The sequence below is a fragment of the Lactuca saligna genome, chromosome 5 (genome assembly GCF_052625555.1).
Source record: "Lactuca saligna cultivar CGN05327 chromosome 5, ASM5262555v1, whole genome shotgun sequence".
Lineage (NCBI taxonomy): Eukaryota > Viridiplantae > Streptophyta > Magnoliopsida > Asterales > Asteraceae > Lactuca > Lactuca saligna.
In genome coordinates this window covers 189,789,445-189,806,418 of record NC_136421.1, presented here as the reverse complement: position 1 = coordinate 189,806,418, position 16,974 = coordinate 189,789,445, and the positions used below count along the sequence as shown (strand labels likewise).

The 16,974-nt window shown below is 29.7% G+C and overlaps 2 protein-coding genes across 2 annotated transcripts; both read right to left on the bottom strand.

Annotated features, from left to right (window-relative positions):
* Positions 1–4,167: 4,167 nt before the first annotated feature.
* LOC144998572 (uncharacterized) lies at positions 4,168–6,006 on the bottom strand. The gene is made up of 3 exons (XM_078958318.1): positions 5,713–6,006; positions 4,793–4,851; positions 4,168–4,714 (listed from the first exon to the last, which is right to left on the bottom strand). Exons 1-3 carry the CDS (start codon positions 5,839–5,841, stop codon positions 4,375–4,377), a joined length of 528 nt encoding a protein of 175 aa, XP_078814444.1. The 5' UTR covers positions 5,842–6,006; the 3' UTR covers positions 4,168–4,374.
* Positions 6,007–11,533: 5,527 nt separating this feature from the next.
* On the bottom strand, positions 11,534–16,553 carry NUB1 (ubiquitin-associated (UBA)/TS-N domain-containing protein). Its single transcript, XM_078957898.1, has 11 exons — positions 16,175–16,553; positions 15,873–15,995; positions 15,324–15,420; positions 15,158–15,193; positions 14,863–15,050; positions 14,046–14,148; positions 13,739–13,920; positions 12,973–13,050; positions 12,685–12,787; positions 12,486–12,579; positions 11,534–11,996 (listed from the first exon to the last, which is right to left on the bottom strand). Exons 1-11 carry the CDS (start codon positions 16,465–16,467, stop codon positions 11,674–11,676), a joined length of 1,620 nt encoding a protein of 539 aa, XP_078814024.1. The 5' UTR covers positions 16,468–16,553; the 3' UTR covers positions 11,534–11,673.
* Between the last annotated feature and the right edge of the window lie 421 nt (positions 16,554–16,974).

The following is a 16,974-nucleotide window of genomic DNA, read 5'->3' as shown; positions in this document are numbered from 1 at the left end:
CATTTATCCATGCCACTAGCTATCTCTTAGAGCATCTCCAGTGGTTACACCATGTTATGACTTAAAATAAGTGTCGTATCATCTTTATATTAGTTTTGACCTATAAATAAATAAGCACTCCAATGGTTAAGCTTATTTAAATAGCTTTTTTTATAAAGTTAACTAATATATCCTCATTTATCTAAAATGTTTTATAAAACACCATCATTTAGATCAGTTCATAACATTTATCTAAAATGTTTTTTTATACGAACGTATAAATACAAATATATAGGTTCATTATTTATATAGCCATAAAATTTTTATTTTATAAATGAGATGTTAGTAACTATTTCATTATTCATAATTAATGGTAAACCAATAAAAAAAATATTTAAAATTAAATTAGAAATAAATAATACAAGTATATTGATCATAATTAATGGATAATTGAAATATGGTATCTTATATATACAAATGATACAAGTATATTGATCATTCAATACAATATATATTGAGTGATCAACAAAAAAAACAAATAAGTTCTCTGCAGTGATCATTCAAAAAAAATCTCTAAATATTACTAAAAGAAAAATCTTATAATATCATCTTAAACAATCTCGGCCTTTGATTGTATTTCAATCATATGTTTTCTGCCTTTAGATCAAATTGCTGACATCATATTCCTCAAATAGAATTTATTAAATTTCAATAAATGTTTTCCAATTGCTAAACACAGTTAACTTACATCCGTTAAAATGGAATGTATTTAATTCCAATAAAATATTTTCATATTTTAAATCTTAAATTTCCGGTTATAAAGCTTTTATTATGGTCAGCTTTAAAAACATATTAACAACAAACAATTTCAATTAAGGCATTAATATCAACCATTAATATAAATTTGTTTATATTAGTAAACCATAAATATAGATTTCATTTTTATTTGGAAACCATTAATACCAAAAAATCATATTCAAATTATCACTTACATATATGATTATCATTGAATCCGCGGCTCACACTTATTTTTAATCATTGCTTTTCTTCAAATCTTATTCTACAACATCATTCTTATTGCTTATAACTTCTATCATCATTCTCTGCTTCAAACCTTAGTTGTTGTGTAGTAGAAGGTCAGTACCTTCTTTCGATTTTTTTTTTATATTTTTTTTATTATTTTTTGTTCCAATATCAAATATATGTATTTATATATTCCAATTTTTTTTGTCACAAATTACATGAAATCGGTTAACTATTTTTCTGAAACTTTTCAAATAAACCGGAAAATATATTACGTATCTTTAACAAAACAAAAATTAACTATCTTTGAAATTGACACTAATTAGAAAAATGTTATTTTTATATATTAAAGATGATTATGATTTTTTTTTAATTATTATGTCATAGAAATCTGATTAATTTTGGTATGATTTTAAAATATTTTGGTATGATCTTATTACACTTTTAGGTTGATTTAATAGGAAATAATATATAATCTATTTATGCATCCTCTGAATTGAAGTATGAAAACAATTTTGTTGACAACTATAATATATTTCATACCTCTCTATAAATCATACCTCTTTATAGATAAATAAATTGTATACGTCCCTTTTATTTCATATAAAAGTTATTTCTAATTCTAATTGTTTTCTCTTTCATTTTACACCCATGGCACAAAACAATCGCGATGAGATCGTCTATGATAAGGTTGCTGACATCGATGCATCCAAGGAAAACATGAAACATTCGTGTTCAAGTACTCTTGCTTTGGAAGCAAACTTAAAAAACAACCTAAACATGTTCAGCAACTTATACATGATTTTAATTGACGAGTAGGTACAATTTTTTCTTTTTATTATTATGTTTCTTTAATTTATAAAATTTTAAACTTAATCAATTTTTTTCACTTAAATGACACTGAAATACAAGCAACAATAAAAAAAAATCTCATTAGTTCACTTTAAGCCCTCTTTGTTAAGGGGTCTGTAAAAGAAATTAGTAGTTTTGGTATGGTCGGAAATGAAAGAGATTACATGTTGGTTGATCATAAGCATAAGAACAATTTCTACAACACAACCAAATTTCGTTTATCAAATGATTTTGTTGTTATGGTGGATGCTTATAATTTTGTGACTTTTCAGGATTTGATAGCCATGAATCTCAACACTCGTGTTACATTTGGTAAGATTTTATTTTAACATTATCTACACGTAAATGTTTATTGTATAACATATCTATAATACAACAATCGTTTATTTTTTTGTTCAAGATTTTCTTGATCAGGTTGTGTCGACTAATCCTATGAAAGTGATTACTGAAAATTCAAGGGAGAAATGGTTGATGAACCTGGTTGATCAGGATCTATGTTAAGTATATGTGTTTAAAACATTTTATTTTCTAAAGTATTTTTCTAGATTATCAGAGGGTTCATTTATGATCTTCTCACTAACAAATTGATCAAATGTGGTTAGAGCTCTTTCACACATTTTTTTTATCACATGTCTTCATACTTTTAAGTTTTAAATTTTCATCTTCAAATTATATTTATTAGTTACATACATTCATTGAAGTTATTGTTTTTTGTTTAACATCCCAACCTACTTTGTTTTATCTTTATATAGTAACAATAAAATTTATAAACTTACACAACAATATACATATTTCGAATTTTGTCATACTATTATACTTTACAAAATACAATTTCATCCAAAATAATTTTTGTCAGTAATTTCATCTATGATTACACATAATTTAAATTTGTATTTTCTTTATATAATTTTTTTTAATAATCCCGATTTTTTCCCTTCAAAAGTATATCAAGCATTTATGTTTTAGATAATGTTTCCCCATTATAATTATTACTTTCCAAATATATCCAATTAATGAGGAATTTAATTTAGTGAAGGAAATAAATGTTAATTCAAACAAGATATATATATATATATATATATATATATATATATATATATATATATATATATATATATATATATATTCCATAATTATTACATAGGTTTATTAAAAAAATATCAAGATGTAAGCATTAAGTATTTTTAAAATGAAATTTCAGAATACAAACGATGATATTGTACAATGAAATATAAAACTGAATAGACTGAAAAAAAAAAAAAAAAAAAAAAACTATTAAGACAGTCAATCATGAAAATAGTATAGTTATGAAAAATTATAAAGTAAGATAAAAATTATAAGATATTAGGAGATTTGTAAGTATAATTAGTAAAAACGTTATGGTTATTAGAAAAAAAAAAATAAGATCGTTAAGATTAGTAAAAATGCAATATATAAACTAAATTATCACAATAGTAATGAAATATCATTATTTGATATTTCATATATTAGAAAAATATACCAAATTACATTGATGATATACTAAAATTATTCAAAGTAGAACCAAAATTAATACAAAGTTCTTACGAATACCAAATAAATAAGAACAAACATAGAACCTAATACTTATATTCATAATCAATTTATAAATAAACCAATAATGATTTTGAAAATAATTTTCATTGATGATATACTCAAATTAAATCCATATAACATTTAAAATTCCATAAAACATACTCTATGATTTTATTTGACTAAATGAAATAGTTGTCAATATTTAATGCAATGAAAAAACGGTATATTGGTTGTCAATACTCAATATAGAGTTAAATTAAGTAACCTTATTATGGACGGAACGTCTGATTAGAATACTTATGCTTATATAACAATATCATAACCATATGTGACGAAGAAGGTAAAAAAATGTTTTGTATAGAAAGAGGTTATTCAACGATTATAAATATTTATCGATTTCAATGTATCTTTTATACATTTCAATAATATCAATAACCATACTTTTGTTTATTTATTATGCAATATTTGTAGACATTTATATGTTTTTTATGTGTTACTTGCGTTTACCGCAGGTCATAATCTAGTTATATAAAAAAGTTCACATTAGAGATACTCTTATCCTAAAAGATGAACCAATTTCTAACTATTTTTTACCCAAAAATCTAAAACACCAAGAAAACAACATTCTCGATCTCTTGTATGAGCAAAAGTTGTAAATTCCTCCTCCTTATCATCAAAAAAAACTTAGAACATTTGTACACTCAATCAACACTAGTGGAATGTAACAAACACAAACTAAGAAACATTTAACAAGCTAAATTCACACGAACCCCAACTCGAATTATGCATTGAAAGTTATGAAAATATGATAACCATTACGAACAAGGGTTTAGATGGTTAAATATCCTACAATTAAAAAAAAAAAAAAAAAGACAAAAACCAAAATAAAATAAAACAAGTCAACCATTCCTACTACATACTCCATATTTGATAATAAAACATCCCCATCTAACAACAAATGTAGCTTCACTTTCTCTTCTTAGCTGGTGGTTGTTCTTCCTCATCATCATCCTCCTCTTCTTCTTCCTCCTCATCATCCTCATCATCATCATCTTCTTCATCATCATCATCGTCATCATCATCATCACTACCTTGATTCCCATTAGTAGCAGGATCCTCCTCAGCATCAGCTTCATCATCATCATCATCTCCAGCTTCTTCTTCACCTGAGAAATCTTCATCTCCAGCATCATCTTCTGGCTCCTCTGCATCATTCTCTTCTTCTTCATCATCATCCTCTGTGTCACTTCCATCTTTTGCTTCAAGTTCAGTTGAACTCTTCTTGTTAAGCTCGGAAAAAGGAAACCTGTAAGAGAAAAAATCAACTTTTATAAAAATTCCAGATTATAAAAACAGAAAGTGTGTGTGAATTGAATACTACTACCTTTGATCATTTCCAATCAAATTTGGCAATGTACTTCCATCTTCAAGCAGAAGTCCCATCTGCATAATAAAAAAACACAAATTTTCTAATGATAAAATTGAACCAAATTATAAAAATATAAATAAATAAATAACAGGGCTCATTAAGTCAAAAAAGAAACAGCAATAAGGGAGACAAGCTTGATGTTGAGTGTATGGAAAGCTAGCTGGCAACAATATAAAATTTTTGAAACTCAAAAGTGAAAAGATGAACTTTTCTTCATAACCCAACTTAAGAAACATAATTATTTTCAAAACTAAAAAAGCTTGAAAGTCTAAAAGAACAATCAGCTTTATGCGTTATTGGTTTTCTGAGCTTTTCATCATACCCAACTTCACAATGGAAACAAAAAAGAACTGAATGTGAGAATTATTCACAAGAAACATGGTTAACTTCCAAGAAAATGGTTTAAAAAGGTCGATCGCTCAATTAATCTGGAAACTTGAACAAAGATGAAAGTCGGTTACTATTAACTTTAGAAGTAGAGGAAAACCAAAGGAAGGAAGAATCAATTAGCATAAAAGCTTAAAACTTTGAAGTCTCGTTATCAGAAGTTAAACAGGAACTTAAAAGGGCAAAAACTATCTTCGTAGTAACAAACAATATAAGATCCAAGCATCAAACACATGGTGGGCATCTATAGAACCCAATTAGTTAACACAGTAAGCAAAAGCAATAAGCCAATAACACAGTAATTATGCGTAAAACCAAAAGACATGAAAGACAGAGATTAAACCCTAGAAGCAAAACCCCAATTATAACAAATACAACTAAAAGTCAATTAGACCATGAATTTAGCAATTTAGCTTCAAAATTTTCAGTGATTTTGAAACCCAAAATGGAAAAAAAGGAAAAAGTAAAAGATTCAGAATTATTTGTACCATCATGACGAGGCAAGCAATAGAAATTTCAGCAGCCAAAAGGCTTTCAAAAGCCATCGCTCCGGCGAGAGATGCCATTTTTCTCTGTAAATACCCCAAATCAGAGCTGGACGATTTCACTAATTCCATTGCGAAAACCCACAACAGTTAACTTGACAACCGACTTGAAAACCAAAGATTTTATACTTTCCACCGGATGAAGGTTTAAGAAATGTGTAACGGTAACAAAGCCAGGGAGAGAGTAGATAAGAGACTGTGAACGAAAGGAATTGTGGGGTTAGGGTTCGAAAGGCTTGATTCCTTTGGGTGTCGGGGCCAAGGGTTTTTGTTTGATTGAAACAAGAAGTGTTCTAGGGTTTTGTTGGGTGTGAATTGCAAAAAGTGTATAAGTTAGGGGTAAATTGTGATAACTTTACTTTGACCTGGATGTATTTGAAACTTTGGATCTGCATTTTCAAATTTTGAAAATGTAATTAAGGCCTACACTCTTCCCAAGAGGAAATTCAAAAATTCAAATAATATGCACATCTATTTCAAGACAAGTATACATTAATTTAGTTCGTTTGTATTTTTCTATTAAGTAAACTATTCAATAATTTATAGAGTAGTTTTCAATTTGTTATAAAAAGATCTACATAAAATTTTAAGAATTGTATAAATTATTAAAATATTAAATAACAAATCAAATTTTTGTTGGACAAATTTATAAAGGATATTAATGTGGTTATTTAAAAAGTATTTATAAATAAGTGAAACAGTGGTTGATGAATAGGGTTATTTATATCTTCAAGAAAAATATAGATAAATAAAAGCAAATAGTGTTTATCAATTTCTGTTTGAAAGTAGTTATATATGCATTGTATATCTAGTTTTTGTTAAAGTATCTTGTACTTATGATGGTGTATCATATTACAATCAAAAACTCTTTCTTAAAGTGTATGATTCTAAGAAATCATGTGTAAAGTTTTTTTCTTGTATTTTGACATGTACTCAGATTAATATATAATAGAAGACTAAAGATAAAGGAGTTTGAGACATTTAGAAAACATTGAGTTGGAATGCTAAACTTTAACTTGGCTTTTAAGATTAGTTGTTACTTTCCTCGCACTTTTGAAACAAACATTGTTAACTTTGGAATCAAGATCTTTGAGATAGATCAAGGCGACTTATTGGTCTCATTCAAAGTACATACATTGATAAGATCTTGAAGCATTTCATGATGCATGGTTCCAAGCGTAGAAACCTACCAATGCAACGTAGGATTGTTTTAAACAATTCTCAATGTCCCTCAAACCCAATAAGTAGGTACCTATGTGAGTCATCATATATGCTTCTATTAGATCTATCATTTACGTCATGTTATATACCAGATCCAATCTCTTGTATATGTTAAGCATGTCGATTCATTTTTAGTAAGGCTTGACTGGAAATGTATTGGAATGCAATAAAGAATATTAAGAAGTACTTTAGAAGAACTAAAGACATGTCCATGGTTTTTGGAGACATAAAAGAATAGTTAAATGTCAAATGTCACATTGTTGCTAGTTTCCATACGGATCAATATGATCCTCGCTTCTAATCTAGTTACGTCTTTATTATGATTATAATATGGGGTGTGTTTAATTGGTGAATCTACAATCATACTACGATTGTGTAATCTAACAAGGTCAGAATATATTGGCACATTAGAGGAAGTTCAAAAGGCAGCATGTATAAGCAATTTCATTGTGAACTAGAAAGTAGTGTCTGCCTAACATTCAGGATCATTTGAAGATATATTGCGACAACGTTGAGCTATGATGATAACAAAGTATACGACAGTAACAAGAAGTCTTGACATATCAAGTGAAGGTATCACTACATTCGCAAGGTTATTGATTCAAATAAGGTTGCAATCATAAAAGTTCATAGAGATCGGAACCTTACATATTTGTTTGCTAAGCATATGCCCACAAATTAAACACGAGAATCATAAAGCATGCATTGGACTTTGTAATGCTTATAGCTTTTTACTAATATTTAGTATATTGGATATTTAGAACATTGACAATTTTTAGTATTTTTTTAATAGTTTGGAGCATTGTTTTATCATATAGCATTATTGTGTTCCAACTTTTCATGTTATTTTCATGGGAGTGGTTATATGCCATGATATTGTGAAGGTTTTTGTAGACATCCATAAGATTGACATATCTTAGTGGAAGATCCAAAACAAATCACATGTGTTCATGAGACAGAATAGTAGGTTGGTCTAGTTTGAGAATTGCACTTCAGGGATTGATGTCATTGAGTGATTCTTGAACAATATACATCGGATTCTATTAGACTTCAACCTGAGACATATTTTGAGATCTGAATAAGGATAGTGTTATATCTTTAAATACATCAAACTCTAACGTTACATTCATGGTAACGTTGACTACGCTAGAATATTAGAGGAGGTTGGAGGTAGTGCAACTAAGGGAGAAGGGATGTGTGAAGCATAAGAGAGAGGCAACATAGAGACGAGAAGGAGGCGTGAAAGACATGAGGAGTAAAAAGATGATTATCTATGGTTAATTATTATATTTCATAATGTTACACTTTGGTTCCCAGAGTTTCAAAAATATGGTAGTTTTGGTCTTCTAATTTAAACCATAGCTGGTAAGGGACCAACTACGAAAGAAATTTAAACCATAAGGGTCATTCGTATAATTTAGAATTACTAGTTAACGGAGAAATGATTAAAAACTAACAATAATGGCTTAATTGACATGTACACATAGTCTATTGCGCCAAAATAAATAAAAACATTATTGCTCAAATCGAACAAAACATCCAAGTTTATTGTACTATAATGACATTCTCTCATAGTTTTTATAGATGGTAAAACCTTGTTTAATTGGATCTATGGTTTGCGCTTGATGAAATTTGATTTACAACTTCCTCCATGCAATGTTGTTTTTAATTGATATGTTGATTGCATCAAACTCAACACAATGATCATAATACAAGAGATTGTAAATGTGAAGGAGGTCTAGCAGAAAGCAGTCAAGTTGGTGTAAAAGTCAAGCGAGTGAGGATGGGCGGATCTAGTGTATCAAAAGGGTATGCTGGGTTTGATGCATAATTGCATACCCTTAAAGTTTTCCTATGTATGTTATTTTCTTAAAATAAAAAATGTTATATATTAGCTATTATGTTTGCATATCTTAAAACAATATATGCATACCTATTGGTAGTTTGATTTGGTGGCAAATAGTCATAGATTATCATTTGCCATGAGATGTACTTCTTGTTGATTGTATTATTGTGAGTTTGAGAATCTTAAGAAATTGATTTGGGCCTTTAAGTCTAACTTGGTTTTTTTTCTTTTTTTTTATTGAATTTTGTATTTTATATATATATATATATATATATATATATATATATATATATATATATATATATATATATATATATATATATATATCAAATTATAAAAATCATTTAATATTGTATAATTTATTAAACAAAATTTTAACAAAAGGATTTGAAAAGAAAAAAAGCTTATCTAGACGTCAACATAAATTACATAAATTACAAGTGGCACAATCAAAAATTTATTTTATGGCTTGAAGTCTAAAAGACATGTTTATTTATTTCCATAGCTATAAAACAATTGATAGTTAATACTAAATATTATCATCAAAATTTTAATCTCTTCGAAATCAATTATATGTAATTACATTTTTTACTAAAAAACAAACTAGTTTATTGTTGTGAAATGCTTCGACTTTAGGCTGATTTTCAATCTCGATCTTGTAGAGTTGAAAACAATTTTAAATAAGATTTTGATTTTGTCAACCTTGATTTTATATGATGATTACGCAACTAATTATTGATTGCTTTTAGTATTTATCCTTTCTTAAGTGTTTATTTTTTTATTTCTTAATTTTTGGATGGTTTTTAAATAATGCATTGCGAGTTTTTAGTTAAAAGGGACCAATATTCATGTTAGTAATTGTATGCGCCACATGTTACAAGAATAACATATATTTTTCTAGATCCATTACTAGATCCACCACTACGAGTGAGAAAGGGTAATCAAGTCAATAATGGAAAGGAAATTTGAGGAGAAGGTCTAAGAGAAGGAAGGGTGAATACTTGTTAGTTAACTAATATGGTTGTGTACTTTCGAACAATGGTATTTACTTATTTGTCATGTATTTTGGCTTTGTTTACATGACGCTATGAAACTCTAGTACGATAATTTTAGTAAGTTTATGGTTTTACTTGGTTAAAATATGTCTATATGCATAGTTTTGGTGTAATCTTGGTGTGATTGATGCAATGTCCATTTTATGTGCTTTCATTACACTTATTTTTAGTTTTATATGGCTGGATACCTCGATTGAACTCATACACTTAACATTATTGAAGGGATTGTTTTTAAAATAAGTTTTTGATTTTTAGTTTTTTTTTTTTAAAGTTAAAAAGATTCAAAGATATTTGGGAATTAAAAAGAACTTTTGAAAATAACCTTTTGTCAAGAAGAAAAAGAAGATTTTTCAAAAATCATGAAGTTGTATCTTTTTGTGATTTTTGCATTTTAAAAGGTAAAAAACATTCAAAAGTCAAGAAATTTCATCCAAATATTTTTTTAAATTAACTTTTAACTTTTACTCTTCAAAAGAACTTTTAAGAAAAGAACTTTTATAAAAATGACTTTTGGTTTTAAAAAGAAATCCCTAACCCCCAAAATATCAAATCTTTCCGGGGCCAACTTTTCCCATTAAAGGATCAACTTGGTCGATTATCGTTATTCATAATACAGGATTCCAAAATACAACCATTATCAACAATTTGCACTTAATATCAATAAAAAATAATAATAAATAAATAAAAATACAGGATCAACACTTTGCATTAAACTTATTTCAATGATCATCTTTTCTATTAATCACCAAAACATAACATGAATTTAAAATAAACCCATGACCTACATCATTCCAACTACTAAAGCGAACCTTTTAACCATAGACTCAATTAGATATGAAAACAATCTTCCAAATCATCATTTTAAACTTCGTTTTCTCCACTTTATCTTGTAGAATGTTCTTGGGGTTGAGTAAACCAGGGATGACCTCTATAGGCCTTGGGCACATTTTACATTTATGTGTCAAACCACCTAATGAAGTTGCAATTGGACTCCATTATTGGACATGACCAGAATCTTGTAGTTGGTTTTCTTGATGTCTAGGATGTTATGATCACAACATTTCTTCCACAAAAGCATAGCACCATGGCTTCTTTTGTGTGGGGATTTTTTTATACATGTTGGGATGAAGAAGAGGTGAATAAAAGGGTGTTTGACTAATCTTTTTAAGGGGCAAAAAGACTTTTAGGAAAAGTCACAAAAAGTTAGGAATTCCTGACTTTTCCAAAAAGTCAGTTTTTCTTATATCAAATTCCCAAAAATTGTTTTTCAAATACTTTTACCAAACATCTTTTCCCCTTATCTTTTTCTAAAAGTTCTTTTTATCCCTCAAAAAGATAGGCCAAACACACCCTAAAATACTCATATATACAAACTTTCATTAAGAGATAAGAGAAGTGACTTTATGCCATTATGTGTGAGCCACGTATTCATGGAAAACAACTGGAATATGAACAAAAGGACCTTCGGTGCAATAAAATACGACCACGTGGATGAGATATTAAGAAAAAAAAAAATTCGACTTTGAGTGCAATTATGTAACCGTTTCTACAATTTACTCTAAAAAAAATATGTAGTGTATTTTGGTTGATTACTTTCATACGCACATCATATATCAACAAACTCGTTTATCTAATAGAAAAATACGAAAAATACCCTTGTAGCAATAAAGTTATATCATCCAACATCACTTGAAACTAAAACTGGTATAGATACCCATATGTACAGAAAGATCATATCATGTATATGCATATATCACGTTCTCAATAATTAGTAATCAGTAATTACACCAACACAAGAGCCGAGTACTCCTCTATGGCTTCACTTTCTCTTGTAAGTTCCACGTCATAATCAGAAAACGCATCTTCTTGTTGCAAATCCCCTGTAAGTTCATCTTCCATTTCCACATCCCTCTCAATTTCATGTTCAAATCCACCCAATGTGTCTCCATCAATCCGCATGCTTTCACTGGGACCCACACCCACTGAGCCACTACTGGTTCCAACATCCGAACCAACGAGCCCTGGGTTCCCATTCGGTGCACTTTGCTCAAGCAGATGATTTAGAGCCAGTTCTTCAGTTCCATAATCACGAACAGCAGCCACAACTACAAAAAGTAACAAATAAATGTTATGAAAGAAAACAATACGCAATCATTTATAGGGCCATTTTCAAGGGCATTTACGTCTTTTGCATGAGATATCACACAAAAAATTGCAATTTTTGTGTTATTGATATCGGTCTCGGGTTGAATCTAGTGCGCTCAAGCTTTCTAGGGTTATTTTCGATGATGTGGTATTGCAGATAGATCAAAAATGAGTCTATGTCCCACCTTTTTTCACTTTTTTGGGTGGGACAAAAAGCTGCAACTTTTGTCACATGGACATTCAGTCTCGTCCAATGCCTGATATGGCTTTTATACTGTGTTTGGCATGCATTTGACTGAGACCGATGTCAATGGGACACAAGTTGCAATTTTTTTGTCCTACCCGAAAAGGTGAAACAAGGTAGGACAGAGGATCAGTGTTGATCTCCTGTTTGTGCAAAAGACGTAAATGCCCTTCTTATCCTCATCATTGGAAATAAAGAGGCTCACCTGTTTCTCTTGGAAAACCCATGGCAGTGAGTCTCTCGATTGCGGCATCTCCAGATTGACGCAGTCTCTTCTTCTTTCGTGATTCGATAAAAAGCTACAAAAGTTTCGGGTTTAGAAGATCTCTTATTGTTCTTTAAAGAAGTTGGAGTGATAAAAAAAATATATATATATATAAAGAAAATTATGCCTGAAATGTTACCTGAATATCAGAATTGGTATCTGGATTTGTCAAATCGTCTAGAGCTTTTTGGGTTTCATTTTCATTCCTTCGAAGGGACTCTGCAGCAAGTTCTTTCTCAAAACTGCCAAACACCATGAAGCATATATCAGTTAACTAACAAGGCATTGTACTTGAAAGATCTACCCAGTTATAGCATTCTACTTTCAATATTTTTCTTTTGGTATAAATGAGTAGATATTTCAAGCAATGTATGTTGCCATTTCTTGCATTTAATCCTAAAAATTTAGATTGATTCAAGCAACTCACCCGATCGATACCAATTCCTTTAACTTCTGAAGATCCACAGCTTTCCTGAGTGGTGTAACTCCAAACTTCTTTTGCTCCCTGTAATTTGGTGTTTTTCAATTTAAGAAATTTTGTTATCAAGAAAATGAGAAATTCTTTATTTGTCCCTACATCCCATATCAAGTTTCATAAATTTACCCTCATTTACTTTATATAGTTTATCCATTATTTCACTTCACCAATTCTATCATAATTTTTTTTAAAAATAAAACTTTTTAAACATCATTTATAAAAAAGGGGTAAGTAAGTCTTTAGCTTCCGATTTTGCCTCAAATGAAATGAAATGTTGGACCTTTGTGGAATTAAAATAGGGCTTTTGACATTAAAGTCCTTAAGTTTGTCAAATTTTGTCGGTTTTGTCCCTGTGACAATTTTGTGTGTTAAGGCCAAAGTTCGCCAGGTTTTTTCATTTTTTCACTTGTTACAAATCAGTTATGTTGTTACCCAAAGTATGTTTTTCAAATTTGCAAAAAAAAACCCTTGAGTTTACATATCTTTTATGTTTTTACCCTAAGTATGTTTTTCAAATTTGACATCAAAGTCCTTAAGTTTGTCAAATTTTGTCGGTTTAGTCCCTGGAAACCTGCTATTACATGTAACAAGGGCAAAAATGAAAAAAACTTGGCAAACTTTGGGCATTAAAGAACAAAAAATCGTCACAGGGACAAAACCTACAAATTTGACAAACTTAAGGACTTTATTGTCAAAAGCCCATTAAACTACTTACATGATTTCATTTCTTCGCTTAATATCATCTTCAATCTTCTGTTGTTTTTTAGCTTTTTCTTCAACAAGAAAATTAACAGCACGTTCAACATCTTGATTGTTCATGCGAAGTGCCCTTTTTGCAGCTTTTTCCCCATATCCCATTCCCATTAAAATCGATAGTTCCTCATCTGGAACTTGAAGCTGAATTAAACAATACATATAAATAAATAAGTAGATATATACACACATAAAAGTACACGACACTTGAATTATAGAAAAATGTCATGTTAATTTCATGTTGAAATCAGAAATTATTGAAAACATACCTTCAAGTATTTACCCCTAGCACTATTTAGTGACTTCTTAGCTTTTTCAAGATCACCACTATGGTATGCTACTATACCTTCCAGTAACTCCAATCTCAAGTGCCTATACCACAAAAATAGCATCATATGTATATGGACAAACTGTAAAAAAAAATGAGACCAAATGACCATTTTACCCTTACATCCAATAGTCATCAATTTTAACAAGATTCATCAATTTTAAGGTGAGAGGAAGAAAGAAGGGTAAATTGATAAAGGGTTGGTGTCTGAATGTATTAAGCCAGGTTTTTTGGCTTAAACTGTCTGAATGAGGCTAAATGACCATTTTACCCAATCCAATAGTCATCAATTTTAACAAGATTCATCATTTTTAAGGTGAGAGGAAAAAAGAAGGAAAAACAGATAAAGGGTTGGTATCTGAATGTATTAAGCCAGATTTTTTGGCTTAAACTGTCTGAATGAGGCCAAGTGACCATTTTACCCTTACATTCAATACTCCTCAATTTTAACAAGATTCATCATTTTTAAGTTAAGAGGAAAAAAGAAGGGAAAATAGGTAAAGGGTTGGTATTTGAATGTATTAAGCCAGGTTATTTGGTTAACCCATTATGTCATTTTATCCTAAAGAGAAACAACCATGGATAAGCTATATACAGGTGTTTCTTTTTTACTTGATGCTAAAAAGAGCAATTTAATAAAGAAAGTCATGATGAAGAGGCTTTCCTTTCTCCATGAAGTCCCCTAACTTTTTAGGAATTTGCCCTCATTTACATTTTCTTGAAAAAAGAAAGAACATGGTTTAAATGAAGTCTCTTACAATGCAAGTTCAGGGTGTGAATTCCCATGAAGCAATCTAAGACGAGTGGATTCCTTCCCATGAGATCTTTCAATTCCTTTTCGAGCTTCTTCAAGGCGTTTTCCAGCTACTGATAGTTTGCTAATGTCTTTGAGCATAAAATAACACCAAACCATGTCTATTTGAAGTATTGGGACATTGTCTATTAGCTGAAAACAAAAACAAAAAAATAAAAGATGTAAAAAGAGTTTTAACAACATACTCAAAGACTTGAATAAGAAAGCTAAAAGAAGTAATGATTGGTTTATGGTTTTACCTCAACAACCTTTGAATCACATAGTGAGAAAGCCTCCTACAAAAAGTCACTTAGATTAATATCCATATATTTCATTTACGGGTGGAAGTTTAACATTTTCATTTTGTGGGTCCCATAATGCAACACAAAAAGAAGAAAAAAAAGGTAAAGAATGACAAAAACTAACCTCCCCCATAACTAGAACCTCAACAGCATCTTCATATTTTCTATTTTTAACCAATCTTTTTGCTTTTCCATGAAACATAAGTCCCATCATTAGTGCACTGTGAAATTGGGATTTATGTTTAGAGTCGATAAATAAGAAGGTTAAATACAAGATATAGCAAACTACTTTTAAAGATCTGTTTATTGTAACATTTCACTTTCATTGATTCCTATATCATACAAACACAAAGCAATTTTACTTCTATAAAAGAATAGATTTTTCAAAGTAAAAAGCTGAAGTATAATGTTATAACAGGGTAGATTTTTCAAAGGATAATGTCTTCATAAGGAAGAAAATACAATAAATGAAAGTAGGATGTTATAATAAACAAAAATATCTTGAGGCAGATGTGGTGTGGGACAGTTTACCATTTTTCTAATACACAAATAAATGAAAGTGAAATGATGTTTGTTGCATTTATTCCTAAATAATATACAAACCTTAAGAATTTTGCTAATTAAATGATAAAAAGTCAAAATTTTAGTAAACCATCGATTAAATTATTAATACCGTTGATCATTCTCAGAGCCCAATTGCACTTTTTCACCACTTTGATTCTCCAACTCAAGATTGTAATCATCAACTGGCAACGATCCATCAGCATGTCTCTTGGCTAGTGAAGTAGCTGCAGCCCTGTAAATTTCAAGGTGTCACGTCAATCCACCACAAAAAAAACCCCAAATTTACAACGACAAAGCATAGTGGAATGACAATGAGAGATCAGCGAAACCCTAAGAAAATATGATGCGATCATGTAAACCAGATGATCATTAAGCACAAAATGATGATCAAAACATAGAAGATATACGAACTTGAGTCTTTGAAGCCTCGTAGACTTCTCCTCTTCAGCGATCAACTCCTTGCCTTGATCAGGTGAAACCCTGGTGACCAAAATCTTAGAATTGTTCTTCACGCCCAACTCGATCAACTTCTGGGTTCCATTATCATCTCGCAACACTTTCCCTGCACATATAAGATTAATAGAATCTTTCGTACAATTCAATCGGTTTGCAATGTGTTCTTTCAGTAAGGGTACAGTCCATGCTTCCAATTCAGCCTCTAAAACACCAGACCACGCCCCTGCTATCTTCAATTTGGCAGCCATGATGGTGTTGTAGAGTGGAAAAGATTGCAATCGACGACGTCTTTTGTGGGGTTTCAGTTTTGGAGAAGACGAATTTGAAGACTTTTTGACTTAAGAAGTTGTGATAGCTTCCTCGTTGTTTATAAGAGTGAAAATTGCTTATGACTACCTTGTAGTATGGTATTTGTTCAATTATGGTCCCTCATGTTTCAAATATTTCAAGAATATTAAGTTATAAAATCAAAATTGCAATTGTTCTATATAGACAAGATATAAGATTTTCAATCCTAAATTTTTGAATTTAATTATTGAAATAATTCAATTTGTTTCCTTATTCATTTGTATTTTTAACCTTTTTAATTTATTTTTATATTTTGAATAAACTACTTAGATTCTTAACGTTTTAATATAAAAATATAACTACCTGAAGAAAATATATTGTAAGCAAATCGACAAGTTGACATGTAAATAAAGGTAAGATGCTACTTTCAATCTGATGAATTTTTTTGGGTAAATGATAAAAAATCA

Coding starts and splice junctions, on each gene's coding strand:
- NUB1 (XM_078957898.1), bottom strand. CDS start 16,467: ATGGCTGCCAAATTGAAGATAGCAGGGGCGTGGTCTGGTGTTTTAGAG. Junction 12,580..12,684: donor ATACCAATTCTGATATTCAG/GTAACATTTCAG, acceptor AAACTTTTGTAG/CTTTTTATCGAATCACGAAA. Junction 11,997..12,485: donor GGGTTTTCCAAGAGAAACAG/GTGAGCCTCTTT, acceptor TACTTTTTGTAG/TTGTGGCTGCTGTTCGTGAT.
- LOC144998572 (XM_078958318.1), bottom strand. CDS start 5,841: ATGGAATTAGTGAAATCGTCCAGCTCTGATTTGGGGTATTTACAGAGA. Junction 4,852..5,712: donor TTGCTTGCCTCGTCATGATG/GTACAAATAATT, acceptor TTTATTATGCAG/ATGGGACTTCTGCTTGAAGA. Junction 4,715..4,792: donor TTGATTGGAAATGATCAAAG/GTAGTAGTATTC, acceptor TTTCTCTTACAG/GTTTCCTTTTTCCGAGCTTA.